The sequence below is a fragment of the Molothrus aeneus genome, chromosome 6 (genome assembly GCF_037042795.1).
Source record: "Molothrus aeneus isolate 106 chromosome 6, BPBGC_Maene_1.0, whole genome shotgun sequence".
Taxonomy (NCBI): Eukaryota; Metazoa; Chordata; class Aves; order Passeriformes; family Icteridae; genus Molothrus; species Molothrus aeneus.
The window spans coordinates 39,628,629-39,653,254 of NC_089651.1; the positions used below are offsets into that span (position 1 = coordinate 39,628,629).

At 48.4% G+C, this 24,626-nt stretch overlaps 1 protein-coding gene across 1 annotated transcript in view; it reads right to left on the reverse strand.

Moving 5' to 3' along the window:
• The window catches only part of LTBP2 (latent transforming growth factor beta binding protein 2), a gene marked incomplete at its 5' end in the record, with an annotated part of 62,152 nt that extends 38,112 nt beyond the window's left edge, over positions 1-24,040 (reverse strand). Inside the window, 3 exons of the mRNA XM_066552095.1 lie at positions 1-182; positions 18,071-18,317; positions 23,968-24,040. Of these exons, the coding sequence (XP_066408192.1) occupies positions 1-182; positions 18,071-18,317; positions 23,968-24,040 (502 nt within the window). The remainder of the gene's footprint in view (positions 183-18,070; positions 18,318-23,967) is intronic.
• Positions 24,041-24,626: the final 586 nt, after the last annotated feature.

A 24,626-nucleotide genomic window follows, 5' to 3' on the forward strand; every position in this document is an offset into this window, starting at 1 on the left:
CTTTTGCAGACAAGGTGTGCTCCTGGGAAACAGCGTGTGGGCCAGGTCTGCTCTGCTCATGTCCATTCCCGTTGGGGAGTGCATTAGAGGTGAGCTGGCCATTGCTGGCTGGGTAGCGCCGCACAGTCCTTGAGGACCCTGTGTGCTGAGGGGAGACAGGAGAGCCAATTCTGCTCTGAATCCTGTGGAAGAGAAAAAATGGACCAATATGCCTCACGAGTGACTGCACTAACCCACAGTCCCTGTCAACCAATGCAGCAGCAAGCTTCACTGCCAAGCTGCCTGAGCTGCCACCTGGACACAGAGATTCATCCACCTGTGCAGGATCCCACTCCTCCCCTACTTTCAGTCATCACCATGGCACACTGTTCCCCTCTAGGAACCATGCCCCATGACCTGAGCCTGGCAGGACACGGTATTCACCAAGACACCCCCTCTGTACCATCACATCAGGCTGTCTTTCCACAGGGATGCTTTGGCTGCCTTGAAGAACTGCCCATCACACTCAAGGTCTGTTCCTTGACCATAGCAAATGTAAGCAGCTCCAAAAACACGTGTTCTTATGGTGGAAGTTTTCTTAGGACCTGCCTATCCAGCCCCAGACAAGCACTAAAAACAGTAAGACAGTCAGAGAAGAGGCCAGACCAAGCAAATACACAAAACTTGGCCCCTGAGAGTCACAAACAAGAGAGAATCACCAAGAACTCAAGTCTGTAAGAGCAGTTACAACTTTCTGCACTAAATGCATTGATGGCTTTTGGTACTCTCAGGCGACTAAGCACAGAGAAGCCATCCAGCTCTCAAGGTCACATCTCATACACACTCTTTTATAAAGCCGTGTAGGCCACAAGGCAGAGCTCTTTGTGTTAAAGACCTTGATATACTGCATTTGCTCCCATTTCCTTTTACTGACTGCAGCACTAAGCCTCCAAGAGGGTACTCTGCTTTCCAACAAAAGCATCTCACTCTCACCTGCACTACCTGCAAGGAAAAAGGCTTGGTACAGCCAATGGCCAAAACAAGTTGGCTGCCCACGTGCTCCTTGGGTTTCTTTGAAAGTCCCAGCCTTGGATGCCTCTGTAACTGAACTTCAGTACTGACAACTCTTCTGCATACCCTGTCCGACACCTCCATCTCTGATGAAGTGGCTGAGGCAAAAAGTGGCACTTCCCACTGAAGTGTCCAGAGAGGCCTGTCCCATTCTGTGGTTTTTACCATCTTCCCTGTCACAGTCAGCACAGGAGATGTGTTACAGTGTCTACAGGAAAGGCAAATTTCTAAACCAAACAGGACTGGGTGATTCAATGAGAATTGGCTGACAGCAGCTCTGCCTTGCAGACATTCCTTGGATAGCTTGGAATAACAATAAGATCTGGGGAGATGGAAAGGGAGCTCATGCTGTGCTGGTATTCAAGCAGGTCAAGAACAACACACAAGGTAACTGTCAGCCAGCAAGCCCAAAATCAGCCCTGAACAATGGAAAAGATGACACACAGGTCAATTATCTGGGAACTAAACAAAAGGAATACAAACTGATGTCAAGTCAAGGAGGTCTGTGAAGAACCACTCTTGTCAAAGGAGTCCATTTTCATAATTTGATAGAATTAGACACATGCACACCAACCATCTGAGAGCCTATGCTATTTCCATAAAAAATAAACAGGCAGTACAATGCCAATCAGGCACATGCAAAATTAATAACAAACTGGCTGTGAAACAGAACACAAGAAGTAGTTGCCACTGGGGAGGGAATTAGATGGGTTCCAGGGTGATCAGTATGAGGCCTGGCATGATTCAAGAATTTCATCTGGAAATAAATATTTTTATTTCTAAATAAACATACAATCGACATTGATAATGTGTGCTGCTGACACAAAAATTTGCAATGTGGTGTATTGTGATGAGAACAGAGCAATCACACAGAGCAGTTTGGATCTCTGTGGAGGGTAAATATATCCAAGCAACATGGGATTTTAATAGAGCCAAATGCAGGATTACACTTCTAGGAAGAAGGAATGCAGGCAGCAGCTGCAGATAGTTGGAGATGATCCTGGAAAACAGCAATTCAGAAAAGATTTCAGGGCTAATGACAAGCAATTAAATATGAACTGTCAGTTCAATGCCCTGACATTAGGACATTGAAACACTGCAGGAACAGGGAGGTATTTTTGCCTCCCTACACGTCCTCATCACAGGAGGGTGTATACATGCTATAATATCACCCTAGCTGTGATGTAAAATATGTCACATCTTCTAAGGGGTGTCAAAAATATGGAGAGAATACAGGAAAAAACATGGTGGAAATAACTGGGGGACTAGTGAAAATGCCTTTCTGTAAGAAACATAAAATATTCAATCTCTTCAATTTAGGATAAAGAAGAGGTGCTCTGATTAGAGGGCACAGGTTTCTCCACAGGAACAAAATACCAGGTGTAAAGAGCTGACAACATCTGCAAACTGAAGCCAAATGATTCCTTACTAGAAAGCAGGCCTACATACAGCAGTATAGATCTCTTCCTTCTGCAAAAACCTCAGTGGTGGATTCCCAAACTCCCAATACATCCCTTCAGCAGAAGAGAGTGTGCTGACAAAAATATTTCTTGTCTTGCTAAAATCAAGATCTAAACTGAGATGAGGACAGCAAATAATGCTTGTTTTTCAATAATCAGCAAGGCTAGCCAGAATAATTAAAGAGAAGTGAACCTTATTTCAGTTCTGCCTCAGTCCCTTTCAGAAGCTCCCCTGAGATCCTGCAGAGTGCCACCTACCCCAGATGGCCAGGGCAGCCAGGCATGGCCTGCCCGCACATTTCTGAGCTCCTAATTCAGCCCTGCAGCCAGAAAAGGAATTTCTGATGCCTGTTATGTACTGCTTTGTCACCTGGTGTGCTACTGCTAGTTTTGTTAGTGACAAAGGAAAAGCCACATGGAACTCTAGGGAGGCTAGGGAGGAGCTACCAGACCTCGGAAGCTCAGGCACATTTGTTCTCTGACTTCCAGTAAGAGATCCCAAGCACAGTCCTATGGGGGAACATGGCTGGGATTCCAAGGTCTTTTACTGCAGAGATGGAAGCACCCTGAGGAAAAGAAGTGCATTCCCCCAAACACAGTGACTGTCCTAGTGCCAGCCCTGGGATCTGAAGAGTCACTGGGTGAAGGTGACAGGTAGCATAACAGAGGGAAATATCAGCTCTTCTGCTTGAAAACCCTCACATCACGTCTACTCTTGAGAAAAGGGAGCATGCTGTGTGCAAGTAGCACAGCTTGGCTGGGCTCTATGCACTGCCTGCCCGAAGGAACTTCACCCTTTGTCTTTAGGAACATCTCTTGTCATTCCTAGGATTACCAAATTTTGTAACAAAACCCACAAAACCCCATAACAACAACATGTGAAGGGCATTAAATAAAATAATCATTAGCATTTCAGTTCCAAAGAAAGAGGGATTATATGACCTTACTACAAGGGGCAGTGCCAACTTCACAAAGGAAAAACAGAGTAGGAACATTATGGTTTGCAACACTTGAGGAAAAGTCATCCTAGTGAGATCTCATTGGCAAAGCATTTCAGTGTGAGTTGAAGCAGGGAGGAGGTGTGTGGGGGGGGTGAGATTTGCTTTGAATTAATTTGTTTATTTGGTTCTATTCTAGGCGGATGAGCACTGGGATTTGTGGACTGAGTTGAGTAATACCATTCAAGCCTGGGCTACAGAAGTCAATGGCAAAAGGCATCCTTCCATCTCAATTTGTCATGCTGAGCAGCTGGCTCATGGTCAGGGAAAACAAAACAGAGTTTTTCCCTCCAAACCTTCAGGGTCAGTCCATGCTGGGCAGACAGGGACTGGCTCGCTTGAAGTGTCTCAGGAAATACACCTGAGCTCACCACAGCAGTACAGATCTGATCAGAAGCCATTAGCAATCCCTATCCACTTCATGGATCCTAATAAACATAGGGCCAGAGCTTGGCCAGTTCCCAGGGATCTGCACTGCCACAGGTTCTCTCAGTGATGTGGCTGTCCTAGGGGGAAGAGTGAGGATGGGAAACAGATGGGGTAGCTCCAAATCAGCAGAGTGTGGAGCTTGTGTTACCATGCTCCATGCCTTCACCTGCTTGAGAAGAGGCAATGAAGAGGCAGAGGAGTTTGACACTTCAAGCACTATGTTCCAGTCACTTAAAGTCCCAGAGCCTCATATTCATTCAGTCTTACAGCCTCCCCCAACATGGTATCACTCACTTCCACTCCTTCAGCCAGGCACGTGGCCAGCACACATCTCTGCAAAGAGGCAGTGGTCTCTTCTTTTACAGACAACTGCCTGCTCTTCATCCATCAGAGCTGCTGACAACTTTCTCTGTGTCAGGCACAGCCTGTAGGGCAAAATCAACATGCAGACTCCTGTCCTGTAGCACCCACCTCTGGAGCTCACGGTGGCAATGATCCAGGACAGAACATGGGGCAAGGAGGGAAGGCAGAGGGAGCAGAGTTCTCCTTCCAGGAGCATGGGTGTGAGCATTCCTACTGATTTCTACCAGCTGAAAGGTCCAGCTGAGAGACCTCAGTCACCTTCACATGGAAACACCTATAGGTATTGGGTGCTTATCAAAATTAAGAGATTTGGGATGGGAGGGAGCTGTGCAGATTGACCCACATCTGCAACAGTTCAAAACTATCCAACAAGTGCTTTTAGCTGCTCTATTCTGAGGTGCAGGTCAATGACCTGGATTCTCTCTAAGCCTGAGGACACGTGCTAGAAGTCAAGAGAAACTAAGGGAGGTCTGGTCCCCTACATTCTTGTGCTACATATCCCTGCAGGACCCAAATAACACTTGTATTTCATTCAGCAAGAGATCCCACACATCACCACAGCATTTTTGTGTGTAAACATTTTATTTTCAATGAATTTTGGTACCACTTGCACCCTGCTCTATATTTACTTTAGTCTTAGCAGAGTAGAGAAGGTACAAAAATATTGTATGCTCTGGATATCATGGCTCTACTGCCAGTCCCAGATGAACCTACAAGGTGCCTGTTCTCTGAACAGAGCAGGTGAATGATTTCCTGTCACTCCACTGAGGGCTGAGCTGGCAGACTCCCAGAAACTGCACAGATGGATAGGAGGACTTCTGTTTTCTGAATCAACCACAGAGTTTTTTTTAAAGCCTGCAATTTCAAGATTAGATATGCAGAGTCACAATAACCAAGTCTAAATCACTGAGACTGAGGTATCTGGAAAACAATATTATTTTCCTAACCCACTGTATATAGAAACTATTTGCAAATCTCAGATCACTTCTGGTGATCACGGTTCTCTGGGTAAGCAAAAGCCAGAGGGAGTACAGGTGGGCAAACTGTTCTCTTAGTGACCTAACACCAGGCATCCTCCTTGGAGCTGGAGGCAAAGGTGGCAAACTCTTCAAAGCACTTCCCTCTCCCCAGCAGCAACACCTCAGTCTTTCCTGGATTTAGCTTCTATCGGCTGCTCTTCATGCAGCTGTTGACTTTGGCCAGAGTGCTAGTGAGCTGGGAAACGGTGGGGCTTTTTTCTATTTGTGTAAAAGAAATGCAGAGCCAAGTACCACAAGAGTATTACTGGTTTTTCATCCAGCCTGCCTCACCCTCTCCCCAGCCAAAGCCTGACAGACCACAGCAGGGTGGATGGCTTGAGGCACTGTGGAGAGAGTGAGTCCTGGGCAGTGTGGTCAGCAGGGAGGGGCACTAACCCCAGACAAGGAAAGGACAGAAAAGATGAGGATTGGAAATTTACTCTTCCAGCTGGAAACAAATCTTCTGATGTTCATGCTGAAGATCAAGGAAAGATGACAGAGACTATTGAGACCTAAGGAGCAATTCTCAGAAGGGCAACAATAGCACTGGCCAAAACAAATCTGAAGATAAGCAGCTCTCAGAGAAGAAAATATCTTCCCAGGGTCCAGAAAACCCCATCTCAGAGCCCAACAAGCTCCATCTCTCCAAATATAACCAGCTTGCTGCTTGGGATGCAGTTGCTGCCTCCAGGTACCCAGAAAGGACACGTGCTGCCCATGGGCTGGGAGCAGAGTCCCATGGAGGGCAGCCACTGGTAAGTGCACCCCAGCTACTCCAGACTGCAGCCTGCATGTGCATCTCCACATGAGTGGGCTCAGCCAGGACAGGGACTGAGTCATGCTCAACCCCTGATAACCTGCCAGGGTAACAGGCAGGTTCTCCCCTGGATTTTAAATGCTGAACAATATACTTGGTGTCTGTCTTGTCCATCTGCCTGTCCCTCTGGCAAGATGCCCTCCCTGCTTGGGGCCACAGGGACCAAAATCAGTGATTCACTTCCCCCTTTGTAATGCTCAGCAGTTGCTGATTTTCCACTAAAGCGTAACAGAAGAATGGGCAGCCTTAACACCAGCATCTGTGTCTATGGGGGAAAGAGAAGCAGCCAGCCTTGGAAAGCAGTAAATTGACTGCAAACCAGAAACTTCCCCTTTCTTGGATTCCAAATAGGTTCCTCAGCAGGCAGAAAGGATTCAGGGCTCAGGCACAGGAGGGGCATTGCTTAGAGAGCACTCCAGTTTATTATCAATTAGCTCACAAACATGACAAGGAAGACAGCTCTGTTAAGACTCTGGGAGGAGGGGGAAAACCACACCATACAAGGTACTGACTTCACCCACATTAGGTCCATAAATCCTGGCTCAGTTTATTATCTCCAGTGGTAGCAACTGCTACCACTGAAACCTGCCTGCTGTCCCTCCTGCTGGTGTCTTCAGCCCTGGTACCTACCATTGAAATGAGGGAGCCCCTGAAGTCTGAAGCCCATGCTCCCCAGCATTTGATGGAAAGCAAGGGAAGTTCTCCTGCACTGGAGAAGCATCAGCCAGCCTCTACAGGAATAAGACCTTCCTGGGAGAGCCAAGCAGAATCTATGTACCATGAAGGCCACAAGAATGACTGCTCAGTGCCTTTGTTCCAGATCCACAGACACCTACAGCCAGATGCCATGCAAGATGGGACATGAGACACTGGCACCTGGACCATCACAGGGACATCAAGGTGCAAGTCATCCAAATCTTTCTTCCCTTCCAAGACCTCTAGAGCTGCTGTTGGCAGAGTGTCACTGATGATACCTTTTGCCTTTGTGTGGGAGGGCACAAACAGTACTCACAAAGTGGGGCTGCAGGGCCAGGAACATGTGTCAGGCTCCCTGATGCACATTACACTCTGTCACTGGCACATGCCAAGAGTCATGTCAGTCCAGCACCCAGGTGCCAGCCCTATCCTTGACCACAGTGACGAAGAAGCTCTCATAGAGCCCACATGGCTCTTATTTTGGGCTCTCACCTGTGCCATGTTGCAGGGGTAACTCCAGCTGCCTGCTCCACTTGACATATGTGCCAGTGGCCGGCCAAGTTTTCTCTGAATCTCTCACTACAAACTGTAGCAGCAGATGTGCAAGTCCATGGGGCAGCAGAGTCACCAGCTGTCTGCTTCATGCCACCAAGCTCAGACTTCACCACCACCACCACCTTGGCATCTTCCTTCTTCTGGCCCCCAAAGCAGTGCCAGTGCTGCAGAGCCATCCTAGCTGGCTCCCAGCCTGCCATGTACTGTGTGAGAACAGAGAGACAGAGGGCTGTGAACTCTAATTTTATCTGTTCAGGAGTTGCCAGACACCACATATGTAACTGAACCCCTCTAAGCTCATAGACAGCTAACAAGTCCTTTTTAACCAGTCTCTTGGGATCCAATTTTCTCCTTAGCCAAAGTGGCTGCTCACATGCCTCCACACAGCTCTCTGCTGACATTAAATGCCCTTCCCTTGCCACATGTGCCACACATGCCACCTGCCACTCTGTTGAATGCTCTTCTTTGCTCTCATGTATTAGGCAGTGAGCAACTGACTCCCTGGAAGAAGTCCAACTCTCCAAGCATGGGAAGAGCACCTGCCTGGCCCAGTGAGGCTGCAGAAACATGCCCTGCTCAAGGACATGGCATCAGGTGGTCACCAGGAGCTGCAGACCATGCATCCATCAGACCTTAGTGCTGACCCATTAAAAGGCCAGAATAATGATTTCCAAATGCCAAATGTGATAAAGACCTGTCTGCAATCTGCTTGTCTCCAGAGCTGAAGTGCAGGCCAAAGCCAAAAATAAAAATGCAGCCTGCAACTGCTCTGAGCTTCAAGTGGAGCCAACAGAGGAACCATGCCAGGTTACTTGATTACAAATGCCACATTTGGGCCATATCTTGAACACTCCATAGACTAAAACTAGGATTTCAGTGGTGAGGGAGACCAGGCCAGGAACCACCTCTCTGTCAGAACTGCCCAGGATGGCCTGTGGTGCTCAGCTGCACACTCCTTTGGGCTGGAACAGTGACAAAACTGCCTCAGTTGGCTCCCCTGCTGCATGGAGGGGCGGGCTGGTGCTGAGCAGCACAATCAACAGGCACAGCACTGCTGCCAAATGCAGTCACACAGGCAGTCTCACACCTTAGTGATTAGAGACACATGCAGAAGCATCCTAACAGCTGCCATCACATGCAGGTCTCCATCAGTGCCACCATCTCACTGCAGCCATCACGCCATGGCCGCAGCCTGTGCTCCACCACAAACCCTGGCACAAGCTGCTGGCACAGCCAAAGCTGGGCTGTCAGTCACACAATGGGCTGTCAGTCACACAATGGGCTGTCAGCCACACACTGTGACCACCCCACCGAGGTGGGGAGGTTCAACCCCCCACCAACCACAGCAACGCCTCCTCTGCCCCTCTCCTGCTCCCCACACTCCCCAGTACAGGGTCCTACCTGGCAGGGAAGGATCTGTGCTTAGGGCAGTGGCATACAAGAGGAGAGGACAACACATCAACCTGTGCTTGTACACACAGAGCACGGATCTCCATCTCAAAGGTCCCTCTGTTTCCACAAGACACAACAGCTGCAAGCTGAGGGCCTGGCTGCCATCTAATGAAACCTGCTGCAGAGGCATCAGCCAGAGAAAAGCTCAACATTGGCTGCAGGGAGGTCACTCATCTCCCCCATAACACAGTGAAAAAACAAGCACATTTGAGTTTCATTTTCATCTTGTTGACTAGCAACACCCACCCCCTTCACTAGGCTGCCAGCTTCAAAGCCCTGAGAAAACACTTTAGCCTATCCATCCTTGCACCCACATGCACCCCTGGGAGTGGGGGGAGCCAGCTGCCTGCCCACTGCTCTACACAGGACACAGAGAGGGCTGGAAATGCCTCTCTCACCCCAGGCATGTGAGTGGGGTGGGGAGTTTGTGGCTGAACACACACAACACAGCGTGAGAGCAACAACGTGAAGAGATGTGTGCAGTGCTCTCATCTGAAGAAGTGAAGGCTTTTCATCTACAGCAGGTGGTCTCCCACTCATCCTGGGAACACTGTAGATCTAAGACATATTTTAAGCTAAAATCATGGTTAAACACCCAGCAGGATGTCCTGGCTTTTGGATCTATTACCTCAGTGTTGTCAGGTCTTCTCACATTGCTCCATCCCCAGCCACACACAGGATTCCTGCACCTGCAGCACTCAATCCATGAGAGCTGAGCTGGGATGTAACCTTAGCTATCCATTCTTGAAGCCTCATCCCAGCTGAGGATCAGGGAATGAGCATCCTGGTGATTTTTAGTCTGTACTGTTCTGCACCGGCTCCATCCCTCTACGTGCTCACTAGCAAAATGCCTAGTGGGTGTCTGGGAATCAGGAACACTCCTGGCCATGTCAGCATGATGCCTGATGGCAAAGCCAGTGACTTCAGGAGTACCATGACCATCAGTCTGCTCTAGACCTCTCTCACATAGCCCTCAGCACCCACACCAAGGACTACAAGGGAGGAACAGGTTTCCCAGACTCCTCATTGAGAAGGGATGTGGAGCCCTGCACCTGCTTTGGCAGCGCCTGGATTCCAGTTCTGCAACAACTGAGCTCCAAAGTCATGGAGAAGGCAAAGCTCCAGTGTCATTATCAACCTGTCATTACATCCCTGGAATAGTTTGGCACATTGCTTTTTAGAAAGCCATACCATTGAAATATTACCATGGCCACCCTGCCAAGGCTACAGGCAACCTAATACACTCTGCCCCATCCTGATAGCCTCAGCCTCCAAGTATGTTCCTCATCCTCCAAGGCCAACACTTGGCTCAGTTTTGCAGATGTGGGTCTGTTAACCATTCCACTCAGCTCCCTCCCTCCCTCAGAATTCTTTCCAATTTGTCAATTTTTCTGGCAATAAAGAATACCTTGACTCAGAGCAGGAGCCCAGGGTGTACAGGGAAAAAAACTCATCTGACTTGGGTCCTAAGCACCATCAGTCTCTGGTATGCACCACATGAATTACCCTCCATTGACTAATTTGCTTTTCACTTCTACCCTGAAAAATCTTAGCCTTTCCTTCCAGATTTCTTCCTTGCATAGAGGATATTTTTCCATCAGCAGCAATAGATAGATAAGATTTTTCCAGCCTGAATGTCTTCTTAATTCCTGTCTAGATGTTTAGTTTCTGCCTAAATGAGAGCTTTCACACAGGTGGAAAAAAAATGAGGTGGTGTGGAGAGCAAGGTAACAAACCCACCAAGCACCAAGAACTCAGGGCAGCATTTCTCAGGATGCTTCTGAAGAAAGGAAAAGAGAACAAGTAGATTTTATATGGAGACTTTTAGATCTTCATTTCAACCACTTCTTGTATCAAATCAACTTCAATTAATCCCTTGTTTCCTGCTAGCACTGGTGATTTATGTGAAACATTCACAACTAAAGAGAGCAGCTTTGATTTTAGTGAAGTACCAGTTTAAACCAAAAAAGGCAACACACAGTCAGGTATGAGAAACTGCAGCAATCCACAGGCACAAGGGAGCTGAAGGCAAGATAGATGGCAATCCAAATTCAGGCATTAGGAAAACTCTTCCCAGCATTTGATCATGTGGCCTTAGTGCTCTTCTAACAACTTTCTTTTTTATACAACTGCTACATAAATTGTATTGTCATAAATGTCACAAATGATATATGTATAGTATATAAAATAGGCTATAAACTGGATTTTCTGTACTACCTTACCTACCACATGTACAATGTATTTGCCCTGCACCCTGCTCTCTTGCATGGAGTCTCAGATTGAGCTGACAGTAGCAGCACTCTCAGTTAGAAGGAAAAGTGCATTTGAACTGCCTAAAGGCTGCATTCAGCTATAGGAATGGCTCCCAAGGAGGTGCAGAAAACCCAGGTTTAATGTAAAGACCATATTTGGAGTTTTGAAAAGGGGCCTGAAAGCCAGCTATTCTCCTGCTGCTCTGAAGGGTATGCAACCCCCCAGAAAGTAAATACATAAAACATATAAACCAGAAGGGTGCTGACAACTTTAAAACACTAGAAAATAAAGAAACTGAATCTGGTGCCAGACTAGAGAAGGTATATCATGTAATTTAAAAATAAGAGGGGTTTTTTAATATAAGAAAAATGGCATTTACACTCCTCTTGAGTAGCTTGAGTTTTTCCTTTAGGCTTCTCATCCAGCTTGCCAAGGACTTTTGACTATGTCAAAGCAGGAAAGGGGCCTAGATCTGGAGCTTATGGAGATCTCATTGTCCTGAGTGACATATTTTCCTTTTCACATATTCTCACCCGGAGTGGCACTGGCTTTTTAGTTTCAATTTTTTAACAATGTCTCAGATATCTACTCAAAGTTGGCTTTGGAACAAGGAATGTAAATGTTTGGCCACCTTGTAAAAACCATACTGCCAAAGGGAAGCACCTTAGAAAGCTGCAGTTAGGGCTTATCTGCACTGAGAAAAGATGCCATTCAAGTTACAAGCATAGACACTGTAGTGGCACAAGGCTGGCACCGGTGTTCTACCCCGGGAATTCAACATCGTGTACTATGGATCGCCTGGGCTGGTCCCATACCAAATGAAGTGGGAAAGCTGCCACAGCCTATGCCACAGGAATGCACTTAAACAGGGGGATGCTTCTCATCAAAGTCTGGCTTTTTTTTTTCTCTGATATTTGGATATTAATAAATTGTAACACTCATAAATGTGGACTGAGTGACAATCATAAGTGAGCAGAAGAGCAAAGATGCATTCAGTAAGTATGTAGCTAGTACAGACCTCCTGCTAGTGCTAGACATATGGTGGATAAACAGTCCTGGACACTGGTCAGCAGCCCAAGTAAGGCAGTAAGCAAGTTTTCCTTTTTCTCATGAATGTGGAAAGTTCAAAACTGGCAAGACAGGAGGCTCCAGATCCTGCTTTAACAATTAAGACAAATCTGCCTCTGTTTGGAGCAGCATCTTTAAAAAGCAAGTGACCTTGCAGTGAACTTTTTGTTCTATCTGCTAGTCCTCAATGACAACAAGCTCATCAAGCTGATTTTGCCAAGCCACAGTTCTCAATGTCGTGGTTTAAGTGGTGACCCCAGGGCAGACAGCTTTGTATCCATCCATGGGCTCCACTCCCCTTTGCAAAGGATCATGCTTGACATTTGACTAGCACCAGGACAGGATTTTCAAATGGAAGAGAACAATTTTCAAATGGGGGAAAACACACTTTCTCCATCCAGCAACCTCTGCCACCCACTCAAGATCCTCCCATCTGTTTGCTCCCTGCTGTTCTAATCCTTTGCTTCCAGGAGAGAGAACAGAGATTTTGGCAGAGCCTGCCTGCTGGCATGAGGTTCCCAGTGTTCCCAGGCCAGGAGCGCTTGCCACAGCTCCTCAAGGGCTGCATACAGCACTTCTTCTCATCAGGAAGGGAGGAGATGTCTCCTCCAGGGTGCTGCAGAGAGTCTGGGATCAGAAATCAGTGGGCCAGGCGTGTTGCAACTCAGCCTTCTTCCTTTTCCATCCTGAAAACACGAGGCAACTCCCAACAACTGCCTTGCCTAAACAGAACCCTCTCAGAGCAGGAAGCTCCCTGCCCTCAAGAGCTTAGCTGCATTAAGCTGTCTGCACAGTGTCTCAGCACCTTACACTACAGCTATGTCCTTTTCCCTTGCCTGCATCGCTGGGGGAATGCTTTGCAGGTCCCAGACACCTCTGCTTCTCTTCCCAGAGGAAGGATGCCTTGCTTTGCAAGCAGCCATCACCCAGCACACACCTCCCATCCAGGCAGCACAGCTCCCTTGCACAGAGGCTGGCTACAGATTTATATATCCCTGGCAGAAGGGACCTTCTCAGGTGGCAGCAACAGGACCCTCCACACACACTGCCAGAGTCAAAGGCATCTGGTCAGCCATCCTGAGGGTAAGGGGCAAGGGAACAAACCCTTTCCACTCCCTGCTAAATAAACATGAATTCTGCTGATAATCCAGCCTTAGGAAAACAAAGCTGTTTCCATTTAGCTCAGCTTCTGGGCTGAGGTGCAACTCCACCCGCACAATCATCCATCAGGGCTTTGCTTCTCCAGGCAGAGATTCAGGCTGAGATCAAGAAGAGGGAGGGTTTGCAGTTAGTCCGTGCTGGGAGGGCCTCTAACACCCCCAGGATTTTGCTCTCCAGAGCACTTGCTGTTCCACCCAGCACAGAATGGGGCCCTCTCAGCTTCTGCAGCAGCTTACAAGTCTCCACAGGCTCTCTTGGACACCTGACTCCAAATCTGCACTGAACCACAGACTGCTGAAGGAACTTGGGAAGTGGTACTCATTGCTTAGCCTGTATTTCCAGGATGACAGCTGGAGCATCACCAGCTCTGGTGTCAGCAAAGTAGACCCAGAGCTGCCTTTCTCCTAGCCTTGTCCTTCCCTGGGCAAGGGTTGAGCTCAAGTAAGACTGAATACATCTTCTTCTTCTTTAGTCCCAGGAGGAAGAGAGAATGCACACCATAGAGGCCAGCCCAGGATGGAGTGGTTCTTACCCAGTACCTCTCCAGACAGAAACACTGAGGGCTACAAGTAACTCTGCAGCACTGTTGCCTGTGCTCAGCACAACATTCAAGCTGACCTTCAATCCACATCTTTCCAAGACTGCCAGCACACCCAGAAAAGGATCTATGACAGCTACAGTGGGAATGCCCACAGGCCCATTCACTAGCCCTCACATCTGGCAGGTGAAAATGCCAACCAAGCAATACAACCGGTTGCATATGACTGGTACAGCCCTGTTGCTCAAGGAGCTGCCACTTCTCACCAAGGGTGAGGAGGTACCTGAGAGTAGAGGACTGACAGTAACATCTCTGCTGTCCCAGCTGTGCTTCCTGGGCTCTCCTGGCAGGGAAGCCACAGAAGACTACTGTGGTTCTGAAGCAGAACCAGAAGCATGTGCATACCAGAAGCAGAATCATGAAAACAGGCAGCTGTCTGGTCATGCTCTTCACCAACACTTTATGGGCCCCTACAGACTCCCAAAAATTTCCTACCTCCAGACCAAGTTAGTCCCCACAATGAAGGTGCAGTCATGGTAAGCAGCAGGTCCAACTACATGAGGACAAGAAATAATTTTAAAGCAGTCCCATCACTCACGTAATTGGGTAATATTTTAGTCCAGGCAGTTCCTAACTAATTCAGCTGGCTGCTCTCTTAACTCTCTCTCTGAAGACTCACTTCAAAACACATTGAAACCAATAGCAACCCAATTACTTCTTAGAGACCAGGTCTCTGTGGTGAATTAATGGGTTTTGTTGCATGTTTAAAGCGAATCTAATATAGTACTGTTCTAGTGTATAGCTTCAGAGCTTCTGACAGTTAGCTCTGTACAAGCAAACACAAATAAAGCAAATATAGATGCAAATAAACAAAAAGAGAATGCAAATTCACTCATGTGAAGATTGATTTCCTGTCTTGAAATAGCAAGACAAGGCTTAGATGTCTATAAGCTCCTACTCTTGTGCAACTCCTGCTTGTAAGCAATGCAAATGTACAGGGAGGTTGGGGACTGGGTATTTGTCCTGGAACTCAGAGTCTTCTCACAACACTGACCTAGAATCACCGGTGTCCTCCATCCACAGAACCATTCAAGAACTTCTTCTACCTCTTCCTTATTGACAAATCAGACAAGTAAGCCAGCTCCTGTGAAATCATGCCAGGCTGAATAGAAAAAGTCAGCATCCACCAGCACAACCCACCCTATCCTGGAGCAGACCATGGACCTGACAACCCAAGTTGTTCCTCTCACACTTGACAGTGAACTGAACTCAAGTGAATGCAGCTCTGAGTTTGCAGTGCCTAAAACCCAATCCTCATAACTGCAAACATGAACAACCACTACCTAGCTCTTTTAAGACAAACTTCTTGCTTTTGCTGCTACAAAACTGTATGAAGAGAGCTTCATGCAAAAGCACAGAAAGCACTTCAGTGGAAAGAGATGATGTTGTCACTGCAAGTTCAGACGAGTCTAAGAGTGTGGTTTCATGATACAAATAACCAACCTAGAGAAGTGACTTCCCCACCCCTCCTTTCCTCCCCTTCACTGCTAGACATGCAGTTCTCTCCAATTCTTTTGGTCTCATGATCTTCCAATAAGCCAATTTAGTCCACTGAAGTGGTAGAAAATTATCTTTGATTTTGCTGTGTTCATTTTTTTGCTGGTTTACTGAACTGAGCCAACTCACCCAGAGACCAGGTGGGGACCAACAAGTGAAGCAATGGGAGGGCATGGCCAAGACCATGCCTTTGGCTGCAGATGCTCACTCTTACAGGCTCTGCAGCTAGGCCAGAAGTTGACATGCTGAAAGGGACACTCAAAAACTTTTGGGGAACTACTCTTCTAACAGCAACAAGGCTTTTAAGTTATGCAGTACCACACCATGTTTTAAGTTCCACAGACCACAGAAAAAATCCAAGTGACTGAGTTGTATAGAAGAACACCCAGGGGCTGAAGAGAGGCATTTCAATGCACACCAGTGGCAGGGTGCAGGCAGCCCTCCACCTGCCTGCAAAGCAGGGCTGGTAAACATTGCCTGGGCAGCACAGCACCCAGAGGGGTGGTGAGAACTGCCTCTTGGAGAGACACACAGCAGCCTCAGCGAATTCTTCAGGATTCTCCAGAAGGCAGTCAGTGGTGGACATGTCCTGGTGTCCTACCTGTGGCCATTGCAAAGGACAATAGTCAAAGTCTCTTGCTGAAGCATGGGATGAAGGTGACATCCTATGGCCTTCGTGGACAGAGAAGGAGGAACAGCAGAGCACACTCCTTAATGGAGTCCTGTTTCCTTGGGATAGTGCCAGAGGATTTAAGGTACGTTGGGCAGCTGGGCATTCAGCAATCCCAGCTCAGTGATCGCTAGCTGCTATGTCTGACTGACTGGGCAAGAATGCTCTGCCAGTGCCTGCACAGCCCTCCGTCCTCTGTGCGGAGCCTGAGGTCATGTTCCTTACAGGGAAAGCCTTCAACAGGTGCTGTATCTCCAAGGACACTGCTGTCCCTCCCCTCCAGTCCCTCCTCACAGAGTGGTAGCACAGAGGGGTAGGAGGAGGTCATCACCACAGGGAAACTCATCAGCAATGCCCAGGATTACAGGCACATGAGAGGGCTGTGTGCTCACTTGGGCAGCAAGCCTCTCTTAGAGCAGCAATGGCAGGGGCTTGGTCACCTCTCCCTGCCAGCATCACCTCTGCCTTTCCTCAATTTGGTTTCTATTAGATAGTCTTCCATTTGGGCACCAAGATATGTCATCTTCAGCAAACTACTTGGTGCCAGTAAAATCTTTGCCAGTCATTTGAGCCTCTCCAAAACTGTTCACAGCCAAGGGTCTAGAATTGTCTCCAGCCCATGCATTGCCTCTGTTTCAAAAGAGACAGAAAGGCAGTAGCTACTGTAGGGGCAATGGGCATGTTGGAAACAACCTGCAGGAAAATAGAAAAGCAAAGGCCAAATTGCCCTCTCCTCAGGCAGCACAAAGTGATGTTGACAGAGAAAGCCAAAAGTTCAGAAAAGATAAAGGAAAAACTGAAGTTACATCCCGGTTAAACACCTGTAATTTGCTGTAATGTCTTCCTGATTGTGACAGAGGAGCTCCTCCTGGAAGCCATGAGAAAATTCTCTGCTTTAGTGGCTACCAACAAAACCAGTCTTTCTGGCCCAGCAATTGACTGAGCAGCTCCAAGAAACACAGGGGCCTTTAGGGGTGATGCAGTCTAACAATTTGCTCCCACATTCATGGACTCTTATAGAGAAGTGGAGATGGTCTAAAAAAACCCAAACAAGTAATATGTGTGGGTTATTGTAGCAGGCACTACTCTCAATACTCCATCCCCAAAAAGCTGCTGGCACAGTAGTAGTGCTTATTAGGGAAAGACACCTCTCCCATCTTTACTGCCTCATTCAGTAAAAACAGCTACAGCTCCAGCAGGATGTCACAAAACACAAAGTTTTGTGAAGCAGTGGTAGCCCAGGTACAGGAGCATCTCAGCACTGATCTGAGGCAGGTGCACTGAAGCACTAGGTCCTTCCTCTCTGAAAAGACCAGACGATGCCACAGTTGTCATTCTGAGCTTAACACACTCCTCACACTCCCCGCTGCATGGACCTCAGAGCTCCAGCAGCTCCACCTTTGTTTCTGTACCCAATATGCAGGCATCTGCCTGAGTACCAAAATGACCCAAACCAAAGCAAAATTACTCAGAAATACAGAACAAATGGCTCAATAATTGCTAGACTCTGCCAGGAGACATCTGTGAATGTCATTGTTTTGCTAATACCAGCTTTTACAAGCATACCTTAGATGTTCTCTTCTGTGGGTACTACCTGGATATATTGCTCTAAACATATCCTCTTGGGAAAGAGATTTACCCACCACTCCTCTGTCCACCCTGCTGCTACCATGAAGGCTATTCAGCAGCAGGACAAGGGCAAACTGATGACCTTCACAGTTCTCCTTCCTCATGGGATCATCATTAGCCCATCACATTCCTGTGTAGCCAGGGGACTGTGACAAAGTGCTGGAAACAAACTGAGTCCCTTGGAGGGACAGCAGGACCTGACCCCCTTATATCAGCTACCACAGCCTATGGAGGAGTGCTCATCAAGAGCCAGGTTGCCTGGTCTCATGAAGCAGAGGCCGTGGCCCAGCTGACCAAGGTGTTATCTGCCTGAGGGATGGGCACAGCATGATGCCAGGACTCAGGTATGACTTACACAGCTGGGACGTGCCGTGGGATGGGCGCCTGAGCCCCGTGCGGGGAGGCATCCCGCCCTATTGTGCTGGTCCTCCTCCGGAGGGAGCCTGTGCGGGGCTGGAAGGCAGCAGCAGCGGCACCAGGCGGGTGGTACTCCTGCTCAGGAACAACTTCTTCACAGCGGGAGCCCTGGAAGCCTGAGCGACAGGTACAGACCTGGGGGCGGCTGCAGGAGCCCTTGTTCTGGCATGGCGGGTCGCAGACAGCTGAGGAGACACAGAAAGGCAGTTAGTGGACACAGGACTTGAGCCCCATGGTGGTGACACCCAGCTGGGGCAGCACAACCGGGACAGTCCCATCTCATCTCTACAGGCAGGTGACCTTTACGGTCTTGGTGTTACAACTGCTGTGGGCTCCTAACACAAGGTCACCTCTATTCTCCACACAGGTCTCTGCAGAGCTTTTCTCCAGCAATACTTATTCCAGAAAGTTCAGAAATGAGCAGCATGGCCTGCAGAGAGCACATGGCTGCCAGCATTGCCCAGAGTGCTCTGGACAGGAATAGGTCCTAATTCACAAAGCAAGGGATTGCATGTTACCTTTAGTCTCTTTTGGGATCTGATTTGCACAGTGCCCCTGGCCCGTCCCCTTCAGTGCTTTCCAGCTTTCCTTCCACGGCTGATTTTGGAGTCAATCAAATTCCTCCACTGCTACAGGGACTTACAGTTCATTAACCTTATGCCTAAATCAACCTCTGAGCCTGTGTGTTCCTAATTACAGCACATCAGCTTCAGTTTGTGCCCGGGGAGGAAAGTGCTATTAATTATACACAGGACCCTAACACTTCCCAAGTCAACAGATGCCAAATTGGGTTTATGACCCAGGCAGTGGCAGCCAGGAATCCACAGATTGCTCCAGTAGGACTGGACTTATTGTTCTGAGCAAGGGTAATTGAAAAGGCACTGGAAAACAGTGTTGTCCTTCAAAGAAAGAAGGTGCCAGCTGGTCAAAGGGTAATAAAGCCTTGTTGGACAACACAAGGTGGACACTAAACTCCAGCCACATGGAGACCTTGTGAATGGGTTTTAACCCATGAAGCCACTGCTTCTGCTGATACCCCTTCTCCGAGGACTGCCCCAGGGAGACTGCAGGGGCACCTCACCACCTTTACACACAGCTGCAGGGCTTTCAAGAGCATGTCCCTCCCCTTCTGGCTGTGCTCTCCACTACTATGAGATACAAGCATGCCTGTGAGAAACACTGCTTCTGGACAACAAACATACAGACAGCTCGTTCCTTGTGTGCCATCCACACATCATCCTGCTGTCATCAAATGAGAGAAGTCCTTATGCAGACACTTGAATTCCTTTCACAGCAGCATAGCCCCCACAACCCTTCCCTCATCCCAAAACTAGCCTGCCATCAGCTTTTCCTAACTAGATCAAGGATATGCTCGCTGGAATGCTTCATGTGACATTTATTACCATGTTAACACTCAGGAAGAGAGGGAGATCTCAAGGAAAAGGAGACCCCAAGTCACGTAAGTCTGTATATGTTAAAGCCAGAGGTTTTGATGAAATCTCCCAGTAAAATAAATCAGCCAACACTGCAGTGCCTGGAACAGGGACAAGGTCCTAGTCAGGCAGGAATTAAGCGTCTCTGGGAAGTCTGGCACTCCAGAAGTTGATGTAATTTATAATACAAAACTCAGCTGTGATTTAAATAGGCTGCCAGTCCCTACTGTTATCTCCCAATAAATGCCTGTTTTTTAACAAAGGCCACCAGCCCAGGAAGCCTGCCATTGAAAACAACCACTTCACATGCTGAAATACTGCAGAGCCACGATGCTGGGACCTGGAACCACAGCAGTTCTCACAACCTCTCCCACCAACAGAGTCACCTTCGACTGTACCCTTCAGCAGGAAAGTGCTGATAAGTGACCAGGCACTCTAAAAAGCCCCTAAGGCAGTTTATATAGAGAAGAGGAGGAAGGGAATGGGATTAGTCTTCTGATCTCTTCAAGCAGGATCAATGGGGAGCTGCCCTAGCTGAAATATTTCAGCTCTAGGATTAAGCCCCTTCTTAGTTGCCTTTACAGACTCGGGGATAACTTGAAAGAGCTTTAAAATTTGCTGGTTTTCACTCAGTTCAGCTATGCAATACAAGGAGAGCAGATCAGTCAGTGGCAGCACTGCCAGTGACAAGTGTGTGAAATCACCAGTCAGGCCCCCCAAACCATAACATTAGCTGAAGAAACAAGATGGTTAAAATACACACATATATTTGAAATCTTTCTCTTTGCTTTCTGTTTTCTGACCTCAGGGGTTACTTTGAGGTGTTGCTCCCCAGCTCGGGGTACTATAAACAGTTTCTGTTAAGATGACAGGCACTCATTTCTTCTCACTGGAGTCTCATGTAATCACCTCTTCCAGGAGCTGGGGATTAGGGGAAACAAAAATAGTCATCCCAAAACTCTTAATAAAAGAATAAGACTTGGAACACTGCTGAAGTATCACTAACAGACAATGTAGTTTGTTCAAGAACATCTAACAGTGCCCTCACAGATCAATTCTAGTCTTTAGTGCATGAGGTAAGTCCTCCCAGCAAGGTCACACAGCAGGGATGACTGTGGCATGACTCTGACCACCCAGCCAGGCCTGTCAGAGGGGGATGCCACCAAGTTCAGCCCTGCTTTGCTTGGCAGGCACACCTGGCCCAGGGTTGAGCAATGACATGCAAGGTAACATTCAATTACTGAGTCCCTGAAGCTCTGCTCATGCTCTTCATCTAGGAGAGTGATGTAGATCTTCACTGTAAGCAGCTCCTGTGCAGTTCCATTTAAAATGCAGGGGAACCTGTCCATCAACTAGGGCCTCCATAGGAAAACAGAGCTGCTGAAGGACTTGTACCACTGGGGCTATTCAGTCCACTTTCTCATGGAAAAGTTATGTATGTAAACTCAGTTCTAACTTATAGCTCTGACTGTGGGAGCACACCCAGAAGGGATGGATAGTTTACCATAAGTGAGATCTGTGCAGAGTGACAGGGAGGTGGATCAACAGCAATGCAGGAACAGCAGAGAGGAAACAGAATTTCAGTCAAGAACAGCCAGGGTTCAAAAAACCCTATAGTCACCGTTCAGAAGAAAGACAAATGAAGAGGCATGTGAATGTCATTTTGCAGATGTGGAAAAGCCCCAGGGATGCTAATGGGACTGTCTGAAGTCACGCTGTGAGGCCACAGCAGAGCCAGAGACTCAGCCTGGAATCCCTGCACCTTTATTCACCATCTTAACTGCAAGACCATCTGTATAAGATTGGAAAGTGCATTAGTTTATTTAGTCCTTCCTGACACACTGATTAAAAATGTTTCTTTTAAACTTTAAAATATTCATGTCAGGAAAAAAGCTCATGCTGCATTCCCAGCCCAGGTTACTATCTCTGGAAGCAGCAAAGAACTATCATGAATAATGCTGATGAAAGTGGAGGCTGATAAACTAACATGGGGAGGCTGAGCATGATGAGCTAATAAGCAGCAGCTAAATTACTGACAAGTGTACGCTGCAGCCACTGCAGCCCCGAAAATGTGGGCAGTGCAAGGGGGCATCTGGCTACTTGTGTATACAGGTTTCTTCTCCACCAAACTAAGAACATAATGGCCAGAGTCTCACTCCAGAACAAAGTTAAACAGGCAGGAGGTTGAACCCTTCAGGCCTACATTCAGATGCACCTCACTATCCCTAAAGGCCCCTTCTGTGAGAAGACCTCTGGAGCCTCATGGCGTACAGTCCCTGTATGCAGCTCAATGGGATCACCTGGCAGCGTGGGGGCAGAGGTCACAGGGATCTCTGCAAATAGGCAAGGTCTTCCTCCTAAACTCCCTTAGCTCATTTCCACCTTCCCAGGAGATGTTGTTGCTCCAGGGAAAGTTATTTTCTCTTTTTATCTTCCCTGTCACAGACTGTCTGAAAATTCCACAAGTCCTCACTGCAACTTTGGTCCTCAAATCTGAAACATACAGAGAGACACTTCCCTAAGGCTGGAGTTAAGTCATATGCAGGGATATTGAAAGAATAAAGTGCCTACAAAAGCATGGGTGAATGAAGAAACCACCACCCTTGGTAGGTGAGAGGAAGTAGATTATGGCAACAATTTGACATATCCTCTCTCCTGCACCCAGGCTGCATCAAGGCTCAAATCCTTGAAAACCAAGTATCTGTCCAACACCTGAATACTGATTCTTACATCTTTCATCACTCTTAAGAGGTTCTCTCTGGCTGCATTTCTACCCCACTGACTTCCTTGATATGCCACATATCAAAGACCATGGGAACAGACATAAAACAGCATTACAGTGCAGAAATTTAATGGGGATGGGCTTCCAGCTTGCCTTGGCAGCTTTAAAAACAGCTGTATGTCTCCAGGAGCTTGAGTTCCAGCAGAAAATCTCAGGGAAGGAGGTAGCTGGGAATTAAATTATGTTTACACATCACCAGTCTCCACCAAAGTCCTGGCTGAGCTTTACCGTCCCCGGTCAGGGGGACACTGTCAGGCCTGATCATGTTGACACTGTCTTTTTAATGAATCCTTGGGAACAAGGGCTCAGCACCTGAGCAATCACCAGGCAGCCTTCGTGGCTGCAAGCCCAGATCCACTGCTCCTACCAAAATCCCTAATGAGAGAAAGATGCTGCCATGGCTGGCCCGCGCTGTGTTTACAGACACTGTCTGGCAGCACAGCACGCTCTCTACCGTTTGGCTTCTGCCGGATGGGGGAGAGGGAGAAGGGAGGTGAGTCAGCCCTTGGCCCCCTGCTCCCAAACAGGATCGCTAATGCAATCACCCCAGCACGGCCAAAGCGCCGTGAGATCCCGCGGCAAACAAAGCCGGGCCTCCTTCCCTGCTTCACATCTGGGCAGCTGCTGCTGCCGCCCCAGCAAAGGCAGATGCTGTCACTGTTCTGGGCTGGGCATTCCCCCGGCCCATGCTCCTGCCCCCCAGCTAACAGAGAGCCACAGGCAGCCCCGCACCTCCCTGGGACCAGGCAGGTGCATGGGGCCAGCAGGGCCCGGCAAAGGCCACGGATGAGCTGCTGGTGCAGCCCTGCTGGTCAGGGACAGGGGTCACACAGGGGTTGCCCAGAGCTGAGGAGCTATTGAGGATGGAGGCAGTTCACTTGCCTCTGGTGTGCATTGCACTGGTGCTTACCCAAACATCTTCTCTTCCAGTGCTGTGTCAGGGAGCCCACAATGACCACAGCCCACAGGGCTGTACCAGGGCTGCCTGGGTGAGCAGAACACTTCATGCTTCCTCTGTGGGTAGGCAGGAGGGTCCTGGCCAGGCACTGCACTGCAGTTTTGCACTGCAGGAGTACCCTGCACCTCACTGCCATCTTAGGCACCCCGCTCCAGCCCCACCCATCCGAGCCCTTGTGCCAAATCCATTAATTGCTTTTGTTAATAGCACCCAGATCTAATTTGCAGCCCTGATTCCCCACTCAGCATCAGCAGTGCTTACCCACATGAGCACAGCCCCAGTGTGCTGGTTCCCAGCTGCTGGGACTCTCACAGACCCATCTTTGCTCCAAGCAGGACAAGTGAGAGCCCAAGGCTCAAAACTCACGCACAAATTGGCCACTGCAATGCCCTGCCCCAACAAGATCCTGCCATGGATGGACACTAATAACAATAATGAAATAAAACCATAATTACTCTACTAAAACTTTGCTGGCAGACAGGAAGAGCTGACCTATAGCCTGGCAGTCCCACAGCAAGGCTTTGGCACTGCCTCCACAGACCCCAGGATTTATCTCCTGCCCTGGCACCCTGCATGGGGAGTGTGTGGGGTCACAGAAGTATTCAAGCACTTTTTTAGAGGTGCATCCTCAGACTTGCACTGGCTGAGACTCTCATACTCACGTTTGATGCAGCGGTTTGTGCCTGGAGCTGTGGTCCATCCTGGGCAACACTGTCTGCCACAGACATTTGGCCTAAGCAGAGAGACAAAGCAGTGTGGTTAGGAGAGGGGGAAGCTGAGGTCTTGCTGCAGCCATCACCTCTGAGTCACCCACAAAATTATTTCCTGCAGCATCTGATATTTCCTTCCAGATGGACCAGCAGCTGAGATCAAAACCAATGGGACAAGGGCCGAGTTGTTTAAGTGTTTGGAAAAGAAACCCTCAAGGATTGTGAATGCTGCAGTGTGAGCAATCCCTGAGAGAGGAGCTCCCTTTTGAACTGGCATTATGCTGGATTCCTGGCACAGCACTCAGAGGAACCATTTTCCTCCTGAGAGCAATTGGAGGCTAGCAGCCAGAGATCATTAAAGATCTCATGGTTCTTCATGGTATTAGGGTGTAAATTTGGCCCGATTTCAACTTTGGTCATAGTATCTTGCCCCTGCCAATGTCCTGAGCTGCTCCAGCCGAGGAGAACACTTCATTCTCCACCTAACTGCTGCTGCCTGCTGCTGTTCAATGCCCAGCCCTGCCCTGGCAGGGATGGCACGTCAGAAGCCACACTCTGGGATGCTCCCCAGCTTGCTCTCCCTTTGCAAGCACCCCAGTCCTGCCTTTGTG